We start from the raw sequence: 26284 nt of genomic DNA on the forward strand, positions 1-26284 counted from the left end.
ATAATCAATTCATAATCGATATATTATTAATTAATCAAGTAATTGTTGCTTGATAATGTCAAGTTGTCACAAAGACCGAATGACACCAAACATAAACATTCAAAAAGACTCATTCGTGTTCATGACACTTGTCATGACATGGTTATGACAGTCTTATGCACACCCCTTCAAATACTGTTACCAAATATTTTGCTGTAAAACACACGTCTTAATCAGTCTGTGACAACTAAAGCAGCTTTTCTTGACTCATCCATCACAACAAGACAAACGAGCATCGGCTCTCCCACCACGCAAATGTGGCACCAAACATCCACACACACACATCACATACTAATACACATTTATTTTGATGGTTACAGGCATGGACTGTCATGTAATGGATAGTTATCTAGAAATGCTTCCACCGTGATTTATGACCACAGCTCAGAGGCAGAGGGTGACAACAGGAATGATAGAAAGAACACACACACACACACACACACACACACACACACACACACACACACACACTCACACAAACACTGTGGGCCTCCAATCAGACTGAAGCTGGAAGGACTGCTGTAGGAGAAAATGAGTTTTGTTCTCTGGAGGCTCAGAGAAAGATAGAGAGAAAAAAGAAGAGAGGAGAAGAAAGAAAGAAAAGAAAGGGAGAAGGATCTCCACTGGAAGAACTGAGGATCATTGTGTTGCTTGAGGCCATGTTGGCAGTAGTTGTGAAAGGAGGAGAGAAGATTTGTCATTCACATCCACTTCTCTCTCTGTCCCTTCCTCTCTTTATCTCCCCCTCTCTCACACACACACACACACACACACACACACACTCACTGTGCCATCTGTTCTTCCTTGAGGAGCAGTAAACCCAAATTCTACCCCCCCCCCAAAAAAAATGCAAGCTCCAGCAATATGTCTCTGCAGTTTATGTGTGTGTGTGTATTGTGGGGTGGTTATATTCGTCTTGCTGGTGTCTGACGGGGCATGACTGCTGAGCTGCAGCCAAAATACTCCATTTGACCTAGATCATCTGGTGTACGTGTGTGTGTGTCTGTGCATAGTGTTTATGCCTATTTGTCAGAGATATGATGAATTTTGGACATTGCCCATAATGATGTAAGAGCTCCCTCCCACGTGTCCTCTGACTGGCTGCTAATCATTCTGTCTGCGCCTCCTTTCACTCTGTTTCTCTCTGATTTGCTATTTCTGATTCTTCGTCTCTTGCTCCTCTTCCTTGTCTTTCTGTTTCTCACTCCTTTTGTTTTTTTGTCCCTTCCTCTGGGGAAACTGGAGTACCAACCAAGTGAATGCCTTCGTCTGTGCGTGTGTGTGTGTGCAGGTATGTGTGTGTGAAATAGAGTTTATTTGTGTTTATTTTGTTCTGGTGACATATTGGTGCCCCTGTGCTTCACCTCTCAACCAAAACATTTAATTTCATACAATAACAGGCATGTCAGCTGTTCACTACACACACACACACACACAAACACACACACAAACACACACACACACACAAACACACACACACAAACACACACACACTCACAAACACACACCCCTTTCCAGCTCGATGAAGAAAACTCAGCACTCTTAATGAGCTCTAAAGGCTGCTTTGCATCTCAGCACATTATAATTTGCAGGTACTGTACATGCTCAGCTAATCAGGTTGATTATTTTAACTCCCAGCATTAAGTCCTATAGGAGCTGGCTCTATAGAAGGTCCACAGCCCCACATAGCTGAATACTTACTTGCAAACCCTCCTGATTTCCCCAGAAGACTTCCATTTTTCACTGCTCTCTCCTGGGGTCACAGTTTCCCACTTTCACCCCCTTTCTTTCCATTTCATTATCACAACATGTTTGTGGCACTTTATAGTGTGTATAAGCCCTACAACGCTAATAAGAGAAAGAAATAGTCAAGCAAATTTCAGACATCCTTGAAAGAATTCTTAAATTAAAAAGTGGAAAGTGGCACATTTTTTCTATGAGCAGGCTGACTAACATAAACTTCGAAAAATGTAGAATATTAATTTGAATTGCATCAGATAAAGCTAAATGTTGTGATCCCACTGTGTTTTACAGTTAATATGTCAGTGACAGGTCATCTCCAAGCATCTGTTTCCAAAACATGCAGACTTATTATTTTGTTATTTCCATCTTTAAAAGTCAAAGAATGTTCCCTACATTTTTGGTGGATTTTTTTTTCCTCAAAAATTAGTTGATGGGGTCTTGGAGTTTGCTAAACTTTTTCACTTGTCCTTGTGCTTCTTTGCAGTGATGGCTGGGCGGACCGGTACGATGTGACGGATGGCTACGTTAAGGAGGCGGCCGGTGGTATCACCATCAAGCTCCAGTCGGCTGACGTGAAGTGGTTTGATGAGTACTACCTTAAACTTCGCCCTGAGAACAACCACAGGAACCCCTGGTTTCCAGAGTTCTGGCAGCATCGTTTCCACTGTCGACTTAAAGGCCACCCACAAGAAAGCATCAAATACAACCGCACCTGTAGCAGTGAGTACACACAAAAATGACAAGGACAACACAAATGGAATATTCTGTAGTTTCACAACATTATTATTATCTTCCACATTAATGCTCCTTTGAGACACATTAGAATAAGACCAGAAATGTAATTCTTAAACACCTGTAGCAGTGACACAGACCAGACATGGTGTTACAGCTGTTTGGATGAACGAGTATCTGGGATACAGAGACAGAGAGAGGCTGCTTTGTTTCTGGTCAACATAACAGGCTACAGTACCAATCTTTTTATTGGCAGGCTTTCATAATGGGCAATATTAAGGCAAATAACGTACACACACAAAACATACAAACAGACTGTCTGAACACACAGCCACACACCTACACACATACCATATGGATACACGCAGCTTTCTGGTTCATCTGGAGATATCCCTCGTGGCTGTGGGTGCGCCCTCCCTTTATTTCTTTGTATTCATCTCCCGCCATCTTTCTCTCTCTGCTTCATTCTCTCCATTCATACGCAAAACGGTGTGTGAGAGCTGCATCAAAGGGAGTCATGTCTCATGTATTCTAATGAAATGGGACATGAAATACAAATGAACAGGAAAGAAAGAGGCAGAAAGAAATGAGATGTGGAGGTGGGAAGTGCCCGATGAGAAGAAATGAGAGGAAAGAGAGCAGTCTTTGATGTCAGGAAAAAAGCAGACTTGTGTTTCATACAACTAGAGGAGAAATTAAGTTTCTCTGATATACCTGCCTTTCTCTTTCCATGCCCTCCGCCGACTCTACTCACCCACCTCTGCAGAGCGGGAGTCGCTTCGGCAGCAGTATGCCCAGGACACTAAGATGGGGTTTGTCATTAATGCCATCTACTCGATGGCATATGGCCTGCATAACATGCAACGGGCACTCTGCCCAGGCTATCAGGTAGGTACTGCTCTGATGGATGAATGGAGGGACACAATAGGACACACCAAGGAGATAAAGGAGGGAGATGAAGGAGTGGAGAGTAGGGATGGTGGGATACAAAGAAGGTACCAGCTGGGTGTTGCTGCCTTATTACACTTGACCTTGTTTCCATGGTGGCCATTTTTGACTTAGTGTCACACTGCATTTGCAGTGCAAGATGGGAACTTGGATGATTGCATATGTAAACATTACTTATTGATTGTGTGCTGATTTAGGAATTTAGATAGAGAAGTACAAAAGTGGAACAAGTTTAGTTAGGACAGAAAATACAAAAGAAAATACATCATGGCTGCTTAAAGTTTTCACTTTTACATGTGACAGTGTATTGTATCTCTTGTATTTAACCACCTTCTTAGCATCTGATACTGCCCTCTCCATACTGAGTGCACCACACTACATTATGCAGGCTTTAATTTCCCTATAGGGGAGGTTAACATGTCGTCAATCTGTGTGTGTGTGTGTGTTTACCTGTCATGTGTTTTGCATGTGGAGCATGTGTGTCATGAGTGTATTTGACATATTCGGTAGCATTGATTTCCAGTCAGGGGTATGTGAACCTCAGGAAAACCTTTCGGCAGTTACAAGGGTATCCATTAAAAAAAATGGTTCATATTAGTCATAACTAATTTCTGGAAATGACTTCGACATGCTAACTGGATTGCAATATTTCAGGCACAGGGGTTCAATTTGGACTAAACTGCATGAGATGATTAAACCTGGCACTGTTCACTGTTGCAGTGATTGGCCTGACAGTCATTGGATAGAAAACCTATACCTGCTACACCCCACATTTCAATTTTCAAGAAATGCAGAGGGATGATGCATGGCGTTTGCTGGTGTTTTGATTGCTTACAGGGACAGTTCACCCCAAGATCAAAAATACATATTTTTTTCCAGGCCTATGATGCTATTTGTCCATCTAGATTTTTTTTTTGTGTGAGTTTCTGAGTTTTGAAGATATCAGCCATAGGGATATCTGCCTTCTTTCCAGTATAATGAGACTAAATGTCACTTGGCTTTTATGTAGGAACGACTGTCTTTCTAGTAAAAAATAAAGTAGTTCTGGTAGATTCTACTGCAGAAAGAAGATCGTTCCCACATGAAACTGCTCACTATACTGTGGATTATCTTAAGTAACCAGGTTATGATTTTTGTAAAGAGAAACTGGTTTTGAGTTTTTCAAATGTGTGGTTTTTTTTTGGTGTTTTGAGAACCTCAAGCCATTTAGTTCCAATGTAGACAGGAGGCAAACTCAGATCTCTACGGCCGATATCTCCAGAACTCTGCAACTCACACCAAAAAAATCAAGACATATAAATAGCTCTACAGGCCAGGGGAGATATATGTATTTTTGATTTTGGGGTGAATTGTCCCTTAAAAGTTGGCCTTATGTTATGTTAGTTCTATGATTTTTTTTATCAAGATGGATGACCATTGACTACCATTTCCAAACATACTTAGATGAAACAATGCCTCTTAAACTGTGGGTCAGGACTTTTTTGATGCATATGACATGACTATTCATGTATTTTAAGGGCCTGTGTGATGCCATGCGACCTATAGATGGTGCAACACTGCTGGACTTCCTGATGAAAACCAACTTCACAGGCGTGTCAGGGGAGGGCATCTTATTTGATGAGAATGGAGACTCACCTGGCAGGTAAGCACAATATGCATCAGGACTTTATCCAGGATTTCTTTTTACATTATTGTGGCAAAGGCTGGAGAACATGCATGACATGCACTGTCTACACAGTTTGGGCACACATGTTTGCCATGCATTTGATTGCACTTATATATCCTATTAACATTTGTAATTTAACTTACAGTACACATCCAACACATTAATCCACACATAGTCATGTCATATGACAAGGTTTTCGCTGCCTATATGACTCAAAGGCAGGCCACCTCAGTTGAAAAGTCTGACAAAAACATAGACTTTTTTTTTTTACGCAAAAACTAGTGTGCCTTTTACCAGCAGCTGCTTTGATGCACTTATACCAAACTTTTTATCCACAGGTATGAAATCATGAACTTCAAAAAGATGGGGAAGGACTACTATGACTACATTAATGTTGGCAGTTGGGACAACAGAGGCCTGAAGATAGATGATGATGAAATTTGGCCCAACAAAGACGCTATCATCAAGTCAGTCTGCAGTGAACCCTGTGACAAAGGACAGATTAAGGTAAGATGACTGATGTCTAGTTACATGAAGTATTTACATGCTCCATAAAGTAAATAAAGTACTAATGAAGTTTGGTTTATGTATTTAGCAGTAAATAATAATTAAAAACATCATTATAGACAATATAGAGAATCCAACATCCTGTACATTACAATTTTGATATGTTGAATAGATTATACTCAGTTCTTTCTTGAGGCATTGTCTTTTTGATTTTTACTGGAATAAAAAGCTCCATGTAATACAGTGGCTGGTGCACATGAGTTGGCATGCACAGCACATCACTGTAGCTATGCACTACGCAAAGATAGAAGTACATAGAGACGCTGTGCATTCTGTCTTTTCCAGGTCATCCGTAAAGGCGAGGTGAGCTGCTGCTGGACGTGCACTCCCTGTAAAGAAAATGAGTTTGTGTTCGACGAGTACACCTGCCGAGCCTGTGAACTGGGCTCCTGGCCGAACAATGACCTCACAGGTTAGTGTCTGTGTGTTTGTGTATGTGTCTGCATGTTTATTTATAACATTTAAAGGGATGGTTTAGATTATTTGAAGCGGCGTTCTGTTAGATGTCATTTAGTTAGTTTGTGTTATTGTGTAACTTCAGTGTTTTATAAGGTTGGAGTCATCAAAGTCACTGAATGACACAAACAAATGTAACAGCTTGAGGCAGCGGGAGACCACCAACACCTGTGTTCTGCAAGGTAAATTTACAGTTTTTGCTAAAGGAGTCTGGTTGAGCAAGAGAAAGCAATATTTGGCTTATATATGGGGAGTTTCTCATCTGAAAAGACTGTTTGATGGCAAGGTAAGGTGATGAAAATATTCAAAATATAGCATTTGTGTTGTCACAATGCAAAAATTTTGACTTTGATGCCAATACCAATACCAAGTTTGGTATCAAAATATTTGATACTAAAATGATACATACTGAAACAACACTGGTTTCATACTCACCACCTAACAGATCAGAAACAGAAAGTCCACAAGAGACAGTAAAGCTTGGCAAAACCATGAGTCCCACAGTGTGTACGAAATACATTAATTACAAATTGCTAATCTATGGTTACACTTATTGGGTCAAAGGTTAATAGACCTGCCCTGCACTGCACAATGCCCATGATTGATGATTTTACCAGGCCATTTCCACTTAAATGTTATTCCATTATCCAGTTAAATTTTTTATTCAGTATGGCTACTGTCAGCTGAAATGTGGCTTTTTTACTGACTGTTCTGTCTCACACTGCAGAGCCACTGTAGTGTATAAGTGACATGTACTAGTTCTTTAGCTGTTAAACATTAACACCAAAACAAGGCCCCCCAATAACTTGCACCTAATACGGTGTTACAGGCAACATTGTATTAAGTGCAAGTTGAAAAGATTCAACTTGAGTGAATACTTTGCGCGTATCGCTTTGCAGAGTGTGGAGGCACAGAGCCACCACTCGCCCACAGACAGCTGCTGAGCTCCAGGGAGCTTTGGAGGAGAGAGCCGGGGGCAGAGCTGGAGCTTCTCAAGGAATAAACACCGCAAGTCACATCGGAGACTGCTGTGATCCGATGTTCTTTACTCCGTGAATATACAGACGTACAGAGAGGAGAGGGGAAAAGAAGAAAGACTGGAGGGAAATAACAGAACAGAAGGAGTACCGAGTGCAAAGTTCACTCAGAGGCTGAACTGAACAAAAACACACAACCTTGATGCTGCGCAAGGTGAAAATTCACTCCACTTTCATTGACAACATTGACCCACAACTAGTAGTGGTGTTGGGAAATTCTAATACAAAACCATTTCTAGTAAGAATAAGGACTGAAAAAATATCTATGTTTCAGTATAGCATGTAACACTATATACTGCACACTTAAACTGATGTTGCCTTTTTTAAATTGACCTTTTTTAAGTGCTTAAAATATGTTTTGCTGCTGACCCTGTCCACAGCAGAACATTGCTTAGCTTTCATGTCGGTGCCCCTCTCTTTTTCTCTAAACTGGGGGCATCTACTGTAGCTAATACACTGACTATCAAAAAGTACTGCATACAATCCAACCTAAAATAATTTTAGAGACATGATGAGCACATGAAACTACAGTGTTAGAGCATACTCCTGCATGATGCTACTTACTCTATGTGTGTGTGTGTGTGTGTGTGTGTGTGTGTGTGTGTGCATGTAGAGTATGTGTGTAGGGTCATTGGATAAAATGTTTAGTAGAATGAGAGTCCTGTATACAGTGAGCCATTACAGCATATTATTATACAGTAAGTCCTGCACCAGATACATTAGAGATGATCCCTCTGTTTTACCCTCCCCTCCTCTTTCCCTCTCCTACCCCCCTCTCCACTCCCTCTCTCTCATCCCTTTAATTTGTTACCAACATGGTCACCAATGTTTTAATTATTCTGCATCAAGAGCAGCTTTCAATGCAAATACATTTCAGTTGCAATGAAAATTTATTTCCCCTCCATTGCGTTCGAAGCGGTTGGATATTGCCTTGTTATGCTTTCAGCTGCTCATTATACTGCTTGCCAGCTCCTCACCAAGCTCAATGATTAAAACATGAATCGAGGCCTGCTGAAAATTCAGATTGAGCTTCAGTGTCAGCCTCAGAAGCGTCCTTAAACTAAAACAGGGAGCAAACCAGTGCGAAAATGACAAAGAGAACGTGACGGTGAAAAAAAAAAGGGAGGTAAAGAATTGAAAGTGTGCTTGGGGTTACCCATGTATGTGTGCAAGTACGTGTCTGTGAGTCATTTCATCAACAATAAGTGCTGTGTGTCCCCCAGCGGGGTTGTATGGAACAGTAATAATGAGGTGTAAACAAACTGCTTGCCCTGTTCCTCCAGCAGACATTTTGATCTTTCTCCCTTAGGCCAAAAAAAGGAGAGAAACGAGTGTGAGAGATGAAGAGAGGGAGAGACAAAGAGGCAGAGGCAGCAGAAGAGATAGAACAAGGTCTCAGCTGGCAGGGACAGAGGTGCAGCGAGTGTGAAAACCATAGAAAGCAATAGGAGAGTTTTAGAGACAGCAATAGAGAGAAAAATGAGAAGAAGAAAAAGAGAGAAAAGTGACTTGGAAACATAAAAAGAAGAAAAGAGTGAGTCTGAAAGAGAGGGAAAGAGAGAGAGAGATGGAGATGAATGGAGGCTCTGACAGAAGCAGCACCCAGGGAGAGTGAAAGGAGCAGAAAAAGGGAGGATTAGCTTTGGGATTTGAGCCTCTCTACTGATCGGTGAAGTTCCACAGTCTGAGTCTGACAATGTTTGAAGGAGTTTGCCTCCAAACTTTATATTGACTGCCCCCCCCCACCACCAAACATCACCCCTCCCCTTAAAGCACCGACTCGGCTTGGGGTCAAACATGACGGTTTGGGGGGTTGCGACTGGAAAAGGTTCAGATCACAGAGTGCTAACGTTACTAAGTACAGGTGCATCCATCCTTTGTCCACAAACAGTAGAGCAGCTTATGCACGCTGCACGCGTCCAAAAAATATAACATGACTCATGTTTAATAAACAGATTGTACTTGTGACTAATTAGTTACTAATTAGATACACATAAGCAATTTGACTAAATTCATCAGCTGACTAGTTAGTCAAACTGATGAGCAAGACCCCTTAACTTTTACCACATATAGCCCAAAATCACAGTCCCACCCTCTGTCCTTAACGCTCGACTCTCAGTAGGATGACTGAACAAATTAGCATGACAAAAAGAACTTAAAGTTACTTCAAGGTGCTTCTTCAAATGAGACATGTCTTTATGTCTTTTTGATGGCACTGCGCTGTAAAGTTACAGCTTCCTCGAGGATGTGTGTAGGTAAAATGTTTTTGTAGTTCAATTCCAAAAATGCATTTGTGACAGTGTCCCGACTGTGTGTCTCTGTTTGTGCACTGCATGCAGACATTGTTGCACATTTTGAAAAAAATGTGTTTGTGCATCACTCATATTAATTTTAGAGCAAATAAACAAACAAAAAATGAAGTAATCCCTTTAAGTATTTATTTTGGAATTATTACTACAAGTAATGTTGCTTGTATTCCATTACTCTGCAACCCTTATTACAGACAAGTAGCTCCTAAGATGAGAAGAAAATAGATTCACATGTGTGATTTTGTTGTATAACTGCTTGTTTTATTTTCTGTTTCAGTCACACTGCATGATGTTCAGTACCTCACACTGTTTCCAAGTATGATTTATAGAGATTATATCCCCTTTTAACTGAAGTGGCACATGCAAGTGAGCCACATCCTCTGCAGAGTGCTGCTGCCTGATTTATTTTCTGTCTGTTTGTTACTGTCCCCTTGGCTCCCATTCAGCAATTAGGCTGCTGTTTACGCCCCTAGACCTAACCACATTGCTAATTTGATAAACTTTATTGACCGTATTAAAGACAAAGTCATTAAATTACTTAAGTCTTTTTAATGAGTGTTCTGATTCTTCCTCTCCTCCTGTAACTTGCAGTACTGTATAAACAGGTGTGTCTGTGTGTTTGTGTGAAAAGGAACAGTAAGGCAGAGGCGATGGAAAGAAATGTGGAGAAAGTGAAGCTGTATAGGGACAGAAAGTTTAAGAAAGTCTGCGTGTGTCCCTGCTGCTAAAGTACATCGAGACCAACCAGCCGGATAATTTCAGCAAGCGTTAAGACAGATCGTAATTAGAGCTGTCCCTCTAATTAATGACGCTTTTTTACCTTGCCTAGGAGGAAGACAGAGATGGAAGGAGGGAGAGAATTAGGGAGAAAGGTGGGTGGGATGAGGATGAAGAGATATTAGGGGAGATAAAAGCAGGGAAAGAGAGTGATGGATGGAGCATTACAAAGAAAAAGGCAGGAAACAGTACAGAGACTGATTCAATGGGGGACGTTAAGTATAGAAGATGGACACTGATGGTTGGATAAGAAAGAAAGCGTGGACAATAGAGATGTATGTATTGCACTGTCAGAAGGCATGCAGGTGGATGTAGGCAGTAGAGTTGTCACAATAAACCTTGATTCTATAATAGTATAAAAAAGATGCTCTATACCTATTTTGAAACAACAGCAAAAAAGAAAAAAAAATCAGAGGCACACAAAATAGTATTTCTTAAATTAACTACTGGTGCTGGTGTAGAAGAAGTCACAGAAAACTGTGTTTTTTCCTGCAAGCCAAATTTTAGGCAGGGAAATAAAAACTGAAATGAACTAAGCTCTTGAATGAGCACTTAGTTCATTTTAATAGCTTTGATACTTTTGTACTAATATGAATGGATATTTAAGTGCGTGGTATCAGACAAGTATAGATACATTTGACAAATTTAATAGATGGTAAGGTAGTGAAGATAAAGAGGTGTGAAATAGTGAAATCTTAAAGAAGAAACAGTGAATAATGGAGGAGGCATGTTGGGTCATGGGTACAATATTTGTATTTTAAAATGGTATATTATAGATTGATATTAACTAAAAAATGATTCAGTTGTGTCAAAATTTCACACTCACACCCAAAGAGACACACGAGGATTCATGAATTGCCCTTTTCACAAAGAACCCTGTGTTTCATAATTGAGTGTTTCACACCAGACCTGACCCGTAACATTCCCATGGAAATCTGTTTAGACAGGGTGCAGGCTTTGTCTGCAGGCGATGCTGGTCAGTCAGTTAATTGTTGAAATTTTCCCACTTGGACACTTGTTGGTTCAACATGCATGGCTCCAACCCTGACCTGTGCAGATTGTTGGCCAGAAAACAAGTTCTGCATACTGATGCTCAGCCTGCGTCAGGTGTGAGACAAAGCTTGATGTAAAAGAGAAACAAAAGGAAAAAGAAAGAGTCAATGTAACACACATCTGTTCTTTACAGGCGACATTTATTGCATGTCTTATGTCCTGTGAGAGGGATCAGTCATCTGAAATTTCTTCCATTTTTTCCTGTTAAAATGTTTTTGAGGGGAGTTTTTCCTCATCCTAATTTAGGGTCTAGGGACAGAGGGTGTTGTACAGTATACAGGTTGTAAAGCCCCATGATGCAAAGTGTGATTTGTGAATTTGGGGCCTTATAAATAAAATTTAACTTGACCTGACTTGGAAAATAAAGCAATGGTTTTCAAATTTTTTTTTCAATAAGGTACACTCTTTGAAATGTTTTTTCAGGTACCCATTGATCAGCACAAAACATTTTTGGAAAAAAATAGCCCATATAAAGCGGTATAGTACAGCACTTTGCCATCAGTATCAGCTTGTTGAGGTAAATCCCATTAAAACATATTCCTCCTGTCACCTGTATAACTGCTACGCTTCAACGATGAACCAATTTCTGCGATTTTTGTTCATCATTCAATACAGAAACTGGCCTCCCGTGAACATGTTTGCATTTGTTGCTTTCTTCTTCTGTGAGATTTTATAACAGTTTTAAAAAACCTCAATTACCTCCGGCGGTACTCCAAAGTACCCGTAGTAAACACAGTGAAATATTTGCTAAAATTATAAGCTTACTTAAAGCTCTTATCAAGTTGCTGGGCCTCAAACGCAACAAATCGATCCTTGATTCATATTGTTTCAAGAAATTTATCTCCATGTTCTTATATCCCCAGGCTGTGACTCAATCCCAGTGGAGTACCTGCGGTGGGGAGACCCTGAACCCATTGCTGCTGTGGTCTTTGCCTGCCTCGGTCAAATGGCCACGTTCTTTGTCACTGCAGTCTTCATAAGGTAATGAAACTCTTATCCATCTCAGAATATATACAAAATAAGGAGACATTTCTACTCTTTTCTTTAAAGGGATACTTCAGAATTTTTAAAGTGGGGTTGTTTGAGGTACATATCTATAGTCACAGCCATAGTTTATTACCTACAGTACATGGCAGTCAGCACACCGTAAGTTTGGAGAAGCAACAGGAGTACAGGTGTGAAAGGTTAAACAATGCACTGCTGTGTACATCATGAATATTTTCATCACTTTAACTTGCCATGAGACAGCATTTTTATATAAGCCGAATAGCACTCCCTTCAACTAACCAAACTCCATCGGCAATTTAATTGAAAGAAAGCAGGAGTTGTTGGTTTACTGCTGCCTCAATCAGTTAGTTTGCTTGTGTTATAGTGTGACTTTGATGTTTACCAAGGTTAGTTTGGATTCACTGAATTCATGCAGTAGCACAAGCAAACTAACCGATCAAGGCAGCAGCAGATCAGTAACTTTGGTATTCTGTAAGGTAAAATTAATGTTTTTGCTTAAAGATTCTAGTTGAGCGAGAGCGAGCAAAATTTGGCTAATGTACGCGTGGTTTCCCATTAGAAAAGGCTGTCTGATGACAAGGTAAAGCAGTGAAAATATTCTAAATACTGTATATTATACACTTACAGTGATACAGGTTTTTTTATGTAGCTAAAAGCAGCAGTACATTGCTTAGCCTTCATGCTGGTGCTCCTCTCTGCTTCTCCAAATTAGGGGCATGTAGACCACCATCTACTGTAGGTAATACACAGACTATGGTACCTCATATACCTCCACTTCAAATAATCCATACTATCCCTTTAACTACTGATTTCATTAATTAGTGTCTATTTTTTGTATATGTGTGTGTACATCTTTATTTACATGTTGCATGTTGTGTTTCTGCACATGACTTATTGTCTGAATGCGTCTGTGTTCAAGGTTTCGGGACACCCCAGTAGTGAAATCATCCAGTAGGGAGCTGTGCTACATTATCCTGGCAGGGATCTGCCTGGGCTACCTGTGCACCTTCAGCCTCATAGCCAAACCCCACGTCATCCACTGCTACCTCCAACGACTGGGAATAGGCCTGTCACCTGCCATGAGCTACTCTGCGCTCGTCACCAAGGTGAGGATTGAGTTAAGGATTTGTGACGTACAAGATGGAGGGTGCAGCAGTTGCGAGAGGTCATTAGATCTGTACTAACCTGCCTTGGTCATCAGCATTCTGTGGGGAACAACCACAGAAACACTTCAGATGCTGGAGAGTCAGCAGCAGGGATTCATGTGCGGGTGAGAGCAGAACTGTGGACCTAATCAGAAAGAAACAAGAAAAAAACAAGGATCACATTTATTTCATACTGCAGATTGTTATCCCTTCTATTCCTCAATGGCCAGAGCGAGGGGATAAGGGTACCATAACAAAGCCAAAGGTCGATCCTACCACTGTCTCATGAGGTTTTTGGAATGAGGCCTGAGGGAACAGAGAGGTCGGATTTAATGACGGCAGGGAACTGCAATAGCCTCGCCATAAGAAATAACCTTGAGCTTATTGCACTAGATTTTGACTGCTGTGTGCAACTTTTTTCCAACAAACTGTTTCTGTCTAATATATCTACACAAAGACGGAAGTACAGAAAGCAGATGGACAGATTATAGATACAGTACACTTAAGAGTACAGTTCATTAAAAAGTCCTGATGGTATTTGTGGTCTGACCCCAGACAAACCGCATCGCACGGATCCTGGCAGGCAGCAAGAAGAAGATCTGCACAAAGAAACCTCGCTTCATGTCTGCCTGCGCTCAGCTCATCATTGCCTTCCTCCTCATACTGCTGCAGCTGGGCATCATCGTGGCTCTCTTCCTCATGGAGCCACCTGAAGTAAGTGTGTATGGGTGTATGTCTTTGTTAATTTCATTGTTAGTGGGTGAGTGGAGATTTCTCCTTGGACTTAAGAACAGGTTGACAGACAAATTAAGAGAGAGAGACATAAAGAAGAGTTAATTGAGTTGAAAATTTACTAGGAAGTACTTCCTTTCATGATTTTTGAAAACAGACACTGGCCCATTATACTGGAGAGAAGGCAGACATCTCTATGACCGATTTCTCCAAAACTCTGCAACTCATACCAAAAGTATCTAGACTGATAAAGAGCATGACAGGCCAGGGGAAAAATACTGCACTTGGCTGGCTTTGTTGTCAATGTTGAAATTCTTTGACAGACTTAAAATAAAGGAGATCTATATTTGGCATTGCAATGAATGGCTGTGATAGTTTGTTAAACTGAACTGCTTCCCCACTCACTTTGAATGTCACTGTTACATATTTGCAAACATCATTCCTGGTTTTTATAGGGGGAAAAGTTATGCATGTAACAAAAGCTTTGTCAATCTGTTCATCACTGTTGCGTCTTGCTTCCTCATCTGTCTTTAAAGGTTATCCATGACTACCCCAGTATCCGCCAGGTCAACCTCATTTGCAACACCACTAACCTGGCCGTGGTCGCCCCGCTCGGATACAACTGCCTGCTCATCCTCAGCTGCACCTTCTATGCCTTCAAGGTACCAGTCAAAGTGTTTGTACTGTAACTATTATATGTTTTGTAAAACCAAAAGGCTTGTGATGACTTGGCATTTTTTGTGTCATGATATGATTTCAATGACTGTGTCACAGTTGACGTCGGAAGAAAATTCTGTTGGTGGGTGCTTGTGAAATACAGAGGACACATGTTGTAGGAGCCGGAAGTTCTCATGTGTAGTAACATATGTACTCGCACAGCATATGTCCATTTGTAGTACCTAACTTCAAGCTCTTACATGTGTGAAAAGACACACAGACACAGACCCCATTTACACCTGATATTAAAATGTGATCTTTATCCGGACATGTTATCCAGATCAGGAGAAGCACATATTAAAACTACCGTAAGGAACTTTAATATTTTGTTGTTTTTGGGGCCCCTGTGAACAAAAGTGGTAGTGTTTCCTCCACTATAACCACAAAATATAACATAAAAAATATAATTACCTAAATATATATCTCCTCCTGCTTCTTTTTAACTGGCTAATGCACTTCTCATTGTAACTTTGCCCAGAATAGAGGCTTCAGTAATGAATTGAGACTGGTTCTTAACCAGTTAGAAACTCCTTTGCTGTAGCTTTAATGCAATGTGCAAATGCATCGGGATCGGAATGTGAATAGAGCTGCCTGACCACATCTTGAGTTAGTTTGGCTCGCAGTTTGTGAAATGGAACAAACTGACACAGTGTTTTTATACAGAGAAAGAAATAACCTCTGCCTTTTCACAAAGTTTATGAAGTTTTCCTCAACTTAACAACTCACAAAAGTCTGTGATTTTTAAGAAAGTCTGGGGCTGATTTGTTGCCACCTCAAATTACTCATCTGCAGGTTTTGCTCTGGAGGACAGAGACCAGATCACGAAGTATAATGAGAACACATTTCAAAGACCAGGTGCAAATGCAAAGGCAAGATTGGATCATTTGTTATGCGGATAACGTATCTGGATACAGATCCCATTCTAATACCACGTGTAAACGGGGTGATAATGTGAAAAGCAGTGATTGAACCACTGTTTGTGTTTGGTGCTCCACAACCTTTCAACAACAGTAAATGAAATTCTATTACACCAAACAAATTATAAAGTCAGTGTTTGATTATCGGTGGCCTGCAGCCATCCATTTTCTCTAGAGTGTAAGAGCAGAACGGTAAAAGGAGACAAAAGCTAAAACACACCGCATGTCAAGCAGATAAATTAACTGTGTTTATGAACACAGAAGCAAAGAAAACCAACACAATTCTGGTGGTGAATTGTTATGTTTCCACATCTCACCTAATTGCACATAATAGTGAGGTTAGCAACAGTGTCTTTCTTTGTCTAATGTTCTTGTTCAGGGCAGAATCCACAGAACGATTCAGCAACAGTGAAGAAACAAATGAATGTATGTTCACACTTTCTGTCTGACTCTTTTTTTCCTCCAAGACCCGCAACGTCCCAGCTAATTTTAATGAGGCGAAGTACATTGCCTTCACCATGTACACCACCTGTATTATCTGGCTGGCCTTTGTACCCATCTACTTTGGCTCCAACTACAAAATTATCACCATGTGCTTCAGTGTCAGCCTCAGTGCCACTGTGGCTCTGTGCTGCATGTTCGTACCGAAGGTAAGGCTAGAGCTTAAAATCCACACTTTCATTCACTGTTTTGATCCATATACATGTATGTATTTTTTCACAGGTTTAAATCTCCTTAACATTAAGCCTCTGCTTTTAAGCCTCTGAAAATAGTATTTTATAATTGCTTCTCAGGTGTCCATTAATCGTGCGTATTAGGAAAATTCAAACATACCGATAGCAACAGTAATAATACTTAATACTGAAACAGATTTTACCACGTTTTAAACTTATTCCAATCTTTCAGTAGGTGTCTGAGGTATCTTTTTTTGCACATTATAAGCCATCAAATTCATCACTTGTTTCATTCATCCTGCCACATTTATACAGTTCTATTACTGACAGAACAAAGGAAATGAAATAAAGATGAAGAGATCTCTGTACTCTCCTAATTTTGATTTATTTAATTGAAGTTTACTATTCCATTGCTTTTGAAGTCCTCTTCTCTTTTTCTCAACCTATAAATAATTCTTAGCATTTCCTCAATCTCTTCAACTGTTAGTTTCTGTTTGTGATTTAATGAGCTTCTGGTCCTGTGTAATTTGTTTTAATGCAGCTCTGTGTATTATTGGTGGTTTCCAAGTTACAACTCCTGCTATAAGTTTAGTTTTTCATACTCATCCTGCCGAATGGATGCTGCCTCATATTTTGCAGTAAACCACAATTTAGTTTGGAGTGTGACTACTTAAATGTGGTGATAAAGCACCCTAAAATATTTGTGGTTTGTGACCACATCGACACTCACCCTGTTATTAAGGAGGTAACACAGAGGCAGCACTCCCAGTAAAAACCATGTAATTGAAAGTGAGTGCGCAAGTTAAATTTTTGAATAAATAATTAGAAACCTGAAATTACATTTTGAGCAAATGCCTGCACAGAAGAGGAAAAGCTCATTTAAAATGTGATCACGTATCATGTTTTCTCTCACTTATAACAGGGAGATATTCCCATGGAGCTTCAAGGATAAAGCTTGTGCGTAAACAAGAGCAGAAATGGAATCAATAAAAACAATTAGCTGCTGCTTCTCTGAGAGTTGTGTTTATTTGTACGGGTTTACATTAAAAGTGTGCATCAGCCTTCGTCGCTCATCTAAAAAGAACATTTATCAAAAGATACTCTTGTGTAAACAGACAGCATCACATTATTTGCAAAAACAAATGCAGTGATGTAGGTCTTTGCTCTTTCTGTGCGTTACTGAATATACCTTTTTCACAGCAGCCATATTGATTAAAACAGTAGGGTGAACACAGGTGTTACCAGTGATGTTACCGTTTCATTCAGTGTGGCAGAGCCTTTTCAGTGAGCCAACATGTACATCAGCAGCAATCTGCCTTTGACCTGGAACCACAGACTTGTAGCTCAGGCATGTTGTAGGGACGCTCACACCGACACGTGCACAGCAGTATACTGACACTGACAAACGACAACTCCTACATTGTAAGTTGATCAACTGATTATAACTGTAAATTGTCAGTTGATGTAAAGCTAAGCCTTTTATCCAAAAAACAAAAAAACCCCACTGCTCCAAAAATACACACTTTGGAGTTTGAGTTCAGTGACTGCCTGCCAAACTCCATTAACATATTGCTCAGTTATAAACATGTACTCTGTCTAAAAGATTAGACATGATTTCTTACAACAACTATTTCATTTGGCAAATATTTGGCATTAATTTTAACTGTAATAAATGTGAAATGTGAAACAGGCAAATAATAACAGGGACAGAAATTTTAAAGGGGAGAATGTTTTCTTTAGCATTGTTGTTGGAAAAAACAGTATTTCAATTTAGGACATTTCTGAATCTCTGATGATATATCATAGTCATTTTATGATTTAGTACAGTAAATATATTACATATTTCTTCTTTAATTAGTACCATTGGTAACACACTGTCTACCCTACGACTTCAAGTCAAAATGCCTGCTATAAAAAAAGTCTGTTAAGTGGTCTTTAGAGCTGTTCTGCTGTATTTGAATAACATATATCATGTTTTATTTTATATCAGGTGTACATCATTCTAGCCAAACCAGAGCGTAACGTGCGCAGTGCCTTTACCACGAGCACCGTAGTGCGCATGCATGTGGGTGATGGAAAATCGTCCTCAGCTGCCAGCCGTTCTTCTAGTCTGGTTAACCTGTGGAAACGCAGAGGCTCAACTGGAGAGACACTCAGGTACATCTGTCTGCATGTGTGTGTGTGTGTGTGTGTGTGAGTACACTAGAGGCTTGTTGGCCAGGTTAATGCTAGGTTACTCCTCAGTTATAGTCCAAGGCACCATTTCTGTAATGGCCCCACTCTGAGACTATTTATGGTGAGTGTGTGCATGTGTGTGTGTGTTCGAGCTCTCTGAGAGATTGATTCTCTGAACTCCCCTGAGTCTGCTTGACTGTTCTTCTGACCCTAACATGAACTGCAGACAATTGCCTAATGGAGACATGGCAGAGAAGGAGAGGGAGAGAGGAGTGAACTGAGGAAGGGAGAAATTTGGAAGGAGGAATCTGAACACAGAAAGAGGAGGGACGATGAGAAGCAGAGGTGATGTAGAAGAAAGAGAAGAAAAGGCTAATGGAATAGTGTGAAAGGGAGAGACATAATAACTTTCACACCCAGCTTAAAGCCATCCACAAGTCATCTACAGTGACAAGGAACCGATCAAAGGACACAAAGGGAGTGACGCAGAGCCACTTGCCCAGAATGAAAAGAGGAGAAAAAAAAGACAAGAACACATTTTCGTTTGTCAGCAGGTTACTCCAGCTCACCCCGCTTGGCAAGCAAGATTTCAATCACACTCTTATGAGAAATGTCAGGAGTGTTTCCATCTTCGTTCCTTTTATTCCCTTCTTCCCCTCTCCATCTCTTTTGGTCCTATCTTCCTCTGTGGGTGGTGGTAATTGGCAGGGCTGTCTATCTCTTCGGTGCAGGGCTGGAAGCTGTTGCCTTTGAGATGCTGTCATTGTGTAGTCTGAACAGACACCGACAGACATGAAACCAGCGGAGAAAAAGATTGAGAGAAAAGGAAGAAACGTTTAAAAGAAATATTTGACTGATGTTTGAACCAAATGTTTGAACGACTGAACGGTGCATGGTTTACCTTCGCCAGATAACAGATCTGGATGCAGTATTATGTAAGATAATATCAATCAAGCACTTCTTTAGCATTTGCAACGTGTTTTAGCTGATAGCATGTCAGGTACAGTGTTAACTTTCTGTCAGGTTGGGTTCACACCAGTATGGTTCAACCAAACCCTGGAGTGTTTACTCTGTGTGGTTTGTTTGGGTCGGTGTGACCACTGGACTTAAACTCTGGTGCAGAGTCATAAGTCAGTCTCCGAACCATTTGAACCAATCAAATCAAGTGTACCATTGTATTTGTCATTTCATTGGTTAAAAATGTTTTCTCCTCTTTTTTGGGTGACTGGCAGGGGACAAACCTAAGCTCGCAACGAAGTGAGAAATGCCCTGATGATTAAATTATTTAATACTTGCTATCTTATGAGACGTTCATAAATACCCTCCTCTACAGTCTGCTGATATGCACTCCAGATAAACACCAACATAACAGATAATAATCAAGCAGTATTTCCACTACACAACTTGTGTTTACAATTTAGGGACTGTTGGAAAATCATTTGCAAATGGTTCAGTTCAGTAACTGAACCTTTAGGTGTGAAAGTGCCCTAAGTGACTCTTCCTGTGGGAACAAATGAGTAGATCACAGCACTGTGTATGTGTACGTGCAGGTCAAGATGTGCAGCATATGAATGTGTGTGTGTGTGTGGACATGCGGCGTGTGTGTGTACGCGTGGGTGTGAGTATCACATACAGTCCGTGTATGTGTGAGTGTGTGTGTCTCCAGGCTGATTAGAGTTCTTTTCACCCTCAGCCACGGTGGTGTGAGGTTTAATCAGAAGTTCCACTATAGATTAATCACACTAATTAACCTGACAAAAGGATGAGAGGAAGAAATGGGGGAGGGACGGGGGAGAGCAGGGGACAGAGAGCTGTGACTGATGTGAAGCAGAGAAAAGTGGAAAAAAATTACAAGATAGAGGAAGAAGTAGAGGAAAAGAGAATCTGACGAAGAAAAATGAAGAATATACTGTCAGGAAAAAATAGAACAGAAAATGAATTCTAATGAAATTAAAATGTGTATGAAGTCCAACTAATTTTCTTTGGTTGAGTCTAGTCATCTAGGATAATACACTTTAACCACAGTAATACAGAGCAGGCACAGTTTATTTCACTGTTTTGGATCATTATGCTAATTGTCCACTAACGAGTGCTTTAAGATTTGCTCCACAAAATAAGTTTAATTGTTTCCTTTGCAACATCTGTATTTAATCATGTAGAAAAATGTATTTAATGTATGCTTAAATAAGGAAATGTTGCTGTTGAGAGATGATCAGCACAATAAATGAACATTTATTAGAGAAACAAGTATGAATGTATAATTTTGCACACTACAGGTTCCTAATAACAGTACACTACACTTAATGTAGTAAGACATCACATTTGAAATGTCATATGCAAATAAATCCATTGAGTAGAATATTAAACTAAAGCTACTGTTTGTTTGAAGGAAAGTGCAAATAATGTTCTGTATGTTGGAAAAGCCCACATTCATCTGCCAGTCAGAGAGAATCTTTAGTTGTAAGAAGTGAAATAAATGGTTAGAATATTCACACGTTTGTTAGAATTCAAATTAATGCAGATTGTTTGCCAAATGAGTTAGTGTCTGTTTATGAGTTGTAAGAAGTCATCAATGATCTTTTAGAAGTAGTAGATGTTTATAAAAGTTCAACTGAGTTTGTTATCTGGTAGGCTCTAAGACAGGCAGTCACTGAGCTCAAACTCCAGAACGTGTATTTCAGAGCAGTTGGCTTTTGTCTTCAGGGTAACAGGCTAAGATTTACATCGACAGGCAACTGACAGTTTACAAACAGTTGATCAGTTTACAATGCCAAAGTATAGTGTGTCCCTACAGCCTGCAAACAAAATGCCAAAGTTTTGAGCCTGGGAAGGAGGGAGCATGGGAAAACAGCTTGCATCAACCATAAACACTGCATGAAATAAAAATTAGGTCTCTTTAATGTACTGTCTGTGGTCCCACCTTGCTATTTGGACTGTAGTACTCATATTTGAATGCTAGGTTTTTCATATTGCTCCTTTAAATAAAATACAAAACAGATAACATCCAGCTCATACAATAATCGTGAAAGCATTAAACGATTGGTTAAAAAAAAGAGAAAATATCCAACACATGGGAACGCCATAAATAAAACACTATAGCACCTGTGGGGAAATTAGCAGCAACATAAAATAACCCTAAAAAAAACATCTGCACTATTTAACCTGCTGAGTGGTCAGGAGGGGGGCACCTTCATTTTATAACACAACTATTAAACACAACTTTGCAATTTAGAAATTCTCTTTTAGCTGTTCCTACACTGAAAATAAAGATATAAATGTTTTGGGTGAAAGATAATGGCCACAAGGTCAAAACTTTATCACATTTGTGAGATAGCCAGAAGAAATTAGTCAACTCCGTCCTGAAGATGTGTGTATGTGTGTTGTACCTTTTTTATGTTTGGGTATGTTTGTACTTTCCCATTCATATAATCAGAACTTGTTTTACCTCATCAAACTGACAAAAATGTAATAAACTGCTAATTAACTGACAGTGGAAAATCCACCTCCAAGCACTAAACACTTCACAGTTCTTTCTTCTCTTTCTTTCCTCCCACTTCCTTCCTGTCCTCCAGCTCCAACGGTAAATCAGTGTCTTGGGCACAGACGGAGCGCAGCGGTTCACGTGGCAACCACCTGTGGCAGCGGCTGTCCTTCCACATCAAGAAGAAGGAGAACAATCAGACCGCCGTCATCAAGCCCTTCTCCAAAACCTCTGAGGAACGTTACTGTGGAGGGGGTGACCTGCCCCCACACGTCCCCCTGCCCTCCCTCCCCTCCATGTCCTCCTTGCCCAGTCACCAAGACTCAGTCACAGACAAGACTCTGTATGAGCTGTCTGAAGCAGAGGAGCGCTACTCCATCACCTACAGGCCGCAGACGCCTTCGCCGATCAGCACGGTCAGCCAGAGGCTGGGGGCAGGTTACGCGGAGGAGCCTCAGAAGACGGCTATTCCAAAGTACCCAAGCAGCGTCTGCAGCGGTGGCAGCAACAGCAGCTGCGGTCCCTCCAGCAGCGGCTCTGTTGTCGCTGGCAACGATGGCCGTTTGATTGCCGTGGACGACCACCTGGGAGAGCCGCAGAGTTCACTGATGGATCAGATCAGCTGTGTGGTGAACCGCTTCACCGCCAACATCACAGAGCTCAACAGCATGATGTTGGCTCCCTCTCCAACGCACTCGCACACCTCACACACCACGCACAAACACACGCCTCCTTCTCCTCACCCGACCGATCCCTACCTGCTGCCCCGCGAAATCCAGATGCCCCCGACCCTCACCACCTACGCCGACGTGCAGCCCCTCCCACCCGTCGAGTCCAGCATGGGGGGACGGGGCGGCTGTCTGGCTCACCCTATGCCTCATTCACCTTACCCCCTGCCACCTCCTCACCCCAACACCTCCCCTTCTCTCTCCCCGATGCGCGGAGGACTGATCACCTGCCTCACTGACTCCCCTCTGAGGAGGGCGGAGTTGGAAGAGGAGCTCATTGCTTTGACTCCACCGTCGCCTTTCCGCGATTCCCTGGCATCTAGCAGTGGCTCGCCCATCTCAGAGACAGGCCTGTGTCTCCCCCCGGTCCCCTCACATCCTCCGCCCTCCCCCCCTTCACCCAGGTACAGCAGACTGACACTCAGAAACTACAGCCAGAGTTCATCCTCACTGTGAGGCCGAGATGACGAGGAAAGGAAACGCAGAGATGACGAGGAGCACTCAAAAACAACGGTGAGGAAGGAGGATGAAATCCATTCGTCCCTTCATGGAGTAAAAAGCTGAAGTAGAGGAGTCATGGACGGCTGGTTGGTGAAGACACCAAGCTGCGACAGTCTGCTGTCTTTGTGTTTACATGTTTGCAGTGAGATGCAAGTGTACGAAGCTTGCCCACGTCGTATTTTCTTAGTGCTGTTTCTCACAAGTGGGGTGTGAAGAACTGCAAAAATGGCCGCTGTAACTCTGCAGTGTTTTGGTGTGTGAAAAGCCAGAAATTACACTCGAAGGTCCAGAGCTACATGTCAGTTAGGTTTGGGTAGTGGCCTTATGGTAACATGGCTATCAACTAATTAGATTGTGAATGTGTGTGTGAGTGTGTTTTTGCTGTATCTTAGTTAATGAGAGGTAATGGCTACATGACAGCGAAGATCACTGATGAGGTAAGACTCCTAAAGCCTGTACGGACTGAACAGAGGCTATCAAGGGCACATATACATTTGCTCATACACACACACACACACGCACACACACACAGGTGTGAGCACACACAAACAAATATAATGTAAGGGAAAACACTGTAAATATAGGAGAGGTTATGGATTTTTTCTGTGGTGACAAAATCCAACATGCTTCTGACTAAAGTGCATTGTGTTAACATACCTGTGCTGTATGTTACTCTGAAGAACTTTCTCACACAAAAGCATCTTTTTATCTGTTTAGCTCTCCGATCCATTCCCACCTCATTGCTTTCTTTTCCTCAGTCCCTCTTTCTCCTGCTGCTTTCTTTTATCCTGCCAGTGTTTCAGTGTTTTCTACTCTTCCAGTTTTGTTTTTCTTCAGAAGTTTGAATGTATATTTTCTACATGATTCCTGAAGTAGTTGGGACCAAACTTTTTGTACCTCGTTGTCAGTGACTCGAGAAAGAGGGAGCGGAGGGATTGACAAGACCGGGCCTTGTTTTACCATGAACATCTTAGTCATTAAAGGGACAGTTCACCCCAAAATCATTGTCTGTGAGTAGATATACACCTCCTTTGCGCTGTGATATGGCTGGTGAGTGTAGTTCTGTAGAAAGACAATTGTTATAGACTTTCTTGAGTAACAGAGTCATGATTTCTGGAAAGAGACATTGCTGTGAAGTTTTTTGGCACATTGAGCACCATAAGCTGACCATTTGTTCCATTATGTAATGGATAAAATAGGACTGGGCAATATTTCTTATGAATAATATCTTGATTTTTTTAGGCTAGTCTGCAATATGCATTATATATTTCAATATATATCTCATATATCACAATATCTTTAACCAAATACCTCAGTATGACAGAAAACATTGTAGGGACGACTATTGGTGCTTTCACAAAATATTAACATAATGACATTTTTGAGAAATAATCATTGTAATATGGATAAAATGAAGTGGGTAAAGGCAAATAATAGAACAGTCTGGTAAATTCAGAAAATTACATCACTTTACTGTAATACAGTCTTCAAATCAGTAAAAAAGCAAAACATCACCATATCATGATATAACAGTTTCCAAAATCTAAGATGATATCTAATCTCTTATCATGTCGATATAATATTGATAAATTACCTAGCCCTTAATTCGAGAAAGATATCTCCAAAACTCAGTAATTACGATACGATACGATACGATACGATACGATACGATACGATATACTTTATTGTCCCCCAATTCACACCAAAAAAATTCTAGATGGATAAATAGCACTACAGGTAAGAGGATAAATATATATACTTTTTCTTTTAGTGTGAACTGTCCCTTTAAATCTTGTTCAGGTGGATTGTTTGCAGAAATCTGACCTCAGAGCTTATCTTTAGTGTGTGACATTTATCAGAGCATTATGTAAGGCTTAGCTGGATCCCAGTCATGACATTTTCTCTTTACAATGTGTCAGCAGGACACAAGTGTCACTCTCTTTCATCAGAGACGCTGCTTTGAATGGGATTAATTGGAATCATAATCACCGCTGATGTTAGTAGGCAGAGACTGATAGAGTCAAGCTGGGAGAGAACCTCCTCCTCCTCCTCCTGCTCAGCTTCAACCTGAGTCATCTGTTGCACAGGTGCTAAGACATGTTTGAACTGAAAGAGAGGCAAAAAGTCAAAAGTGGATCATATTGAATTTGCAGACATGAGAGTGGTATGGAACTTCTCATCTAAACAAATTAAATCGGTGAATTTCCAGAATATAAATCTATTGCTTCAAAACTGTGGTGGGCAATTTGAATGTACACAATGCAAAACCTTTAGCCTCTGTCTCGGCTACTTCTTGTCACTTTGCTAAGCCCCTCCCGCCAAATGACACAATGACATGAACGCTTGAAGTGGAATGTCAAGTTTAGCAATGATTCTAACCAGACAACAACAGTCGGTGAGCAGAGCTGCTGTGTGTGGCTAATTACGTGCTAGCAAACCCTGATTGGTTGTTTGCTTTCAGACTGGGTCCAGTTTCTTTAAAAAGCTAAATACAAAGGGGCGGGTATTTTGAAAGGAACCCTTCAGTTAAATATTCTTACAAACATGCAGTAGTCAAAATTAGTTATTTCAACCAAAATGCAAATAAAATGATACTGCCGACTGCAGCTTTAAAGTAAGGTCTGGTCTAATGAGATTAATCCCAAATGTCAAACTTCCTGTATTGGGGAAAATGTTGTAAGTGAATATAATCCAGGTGGAAATGACATGTTCTCTAATCACTATGAAAAGTAATTTGCATATTAATATGCAGAAGCTGGCCGAAGGCATTGGCCAAAATGCAATCACAGAACCCATCAGTTAACGTCTGATGATGAGTTAGCTTTTTATTAGAGATTAGCCTCCAGCTCCATTCTTGCATCTCAAATTGTTAATTAACT

The 26284-nt window shown here is 40.8% G+C and overlaps 1 protein-coding gene across 1 annotated transcript in view; it reads left to right on the forward strand.

Annotated features, from left to right (window-relative positions):
* Positions 1–24841, forward strand: part of grm5b (glutamate receptor, metabotropic 5b) — an 83799-nt gene extending 58958 nt beyond the window's left edge. Inside the window, exons 6-17 of the mRNA XM_084718103.1 lie at positions 2267–2502; positions 3281–3402; positions 4980–5104; positions 5467–5635; positions 5981–6107; positions 12191–12308; positions 13255–13441; positions 14036–14194; positions 14749–14874; positions 16314–16496; positions 18511–18677; positions 22268–24841. Of these exons, the coding sequence (XP_084574229.1) occupies positions 2267–2502; positions 3281–3402; positions 4980–5104; positions 5467–5635; positions 5981–6107; positions 12191–12308; positions 13255–13441; positions 14036–14194; positions 14749–14874; positions 16314–16496; positions 18511–18677; positions 22268–23360 (2812 nt within the window). The 3' untranslated portion in view covers positions 23361–24841. The remainder of the gene's footprint in view (positions 1–2266; positions 2503–3280; positions 3403–4979; positions 5105–5466; positions 5636–5980; positions 6108–12190; positions 12309–13254; positions 13442–14035; positions 14195–14748; positions 14875–16313; positions 16497–18510; positions 18678–22267) is intronic.
* The last annotated feature ends 1443 nt before the right edge of the window (positions 24842–26284 follow it).

The sequence above is a fragment of the Lutjanus erythropterus genome, chromosome 4 (assembly GCF_056507025.1).
Source record: "Lutjanus erythropterus isolate fLutEry1 chromosome 4, fLutEry1.hap2, whole genome shotgun sequence".
NCBI classification, from domain to species: Eukaryota; Metazoa; Chordata; class Actinopteri; order Lutjaniformes; family Lutjanidae; genus Lutjanus; species Lutjanus erythropterus.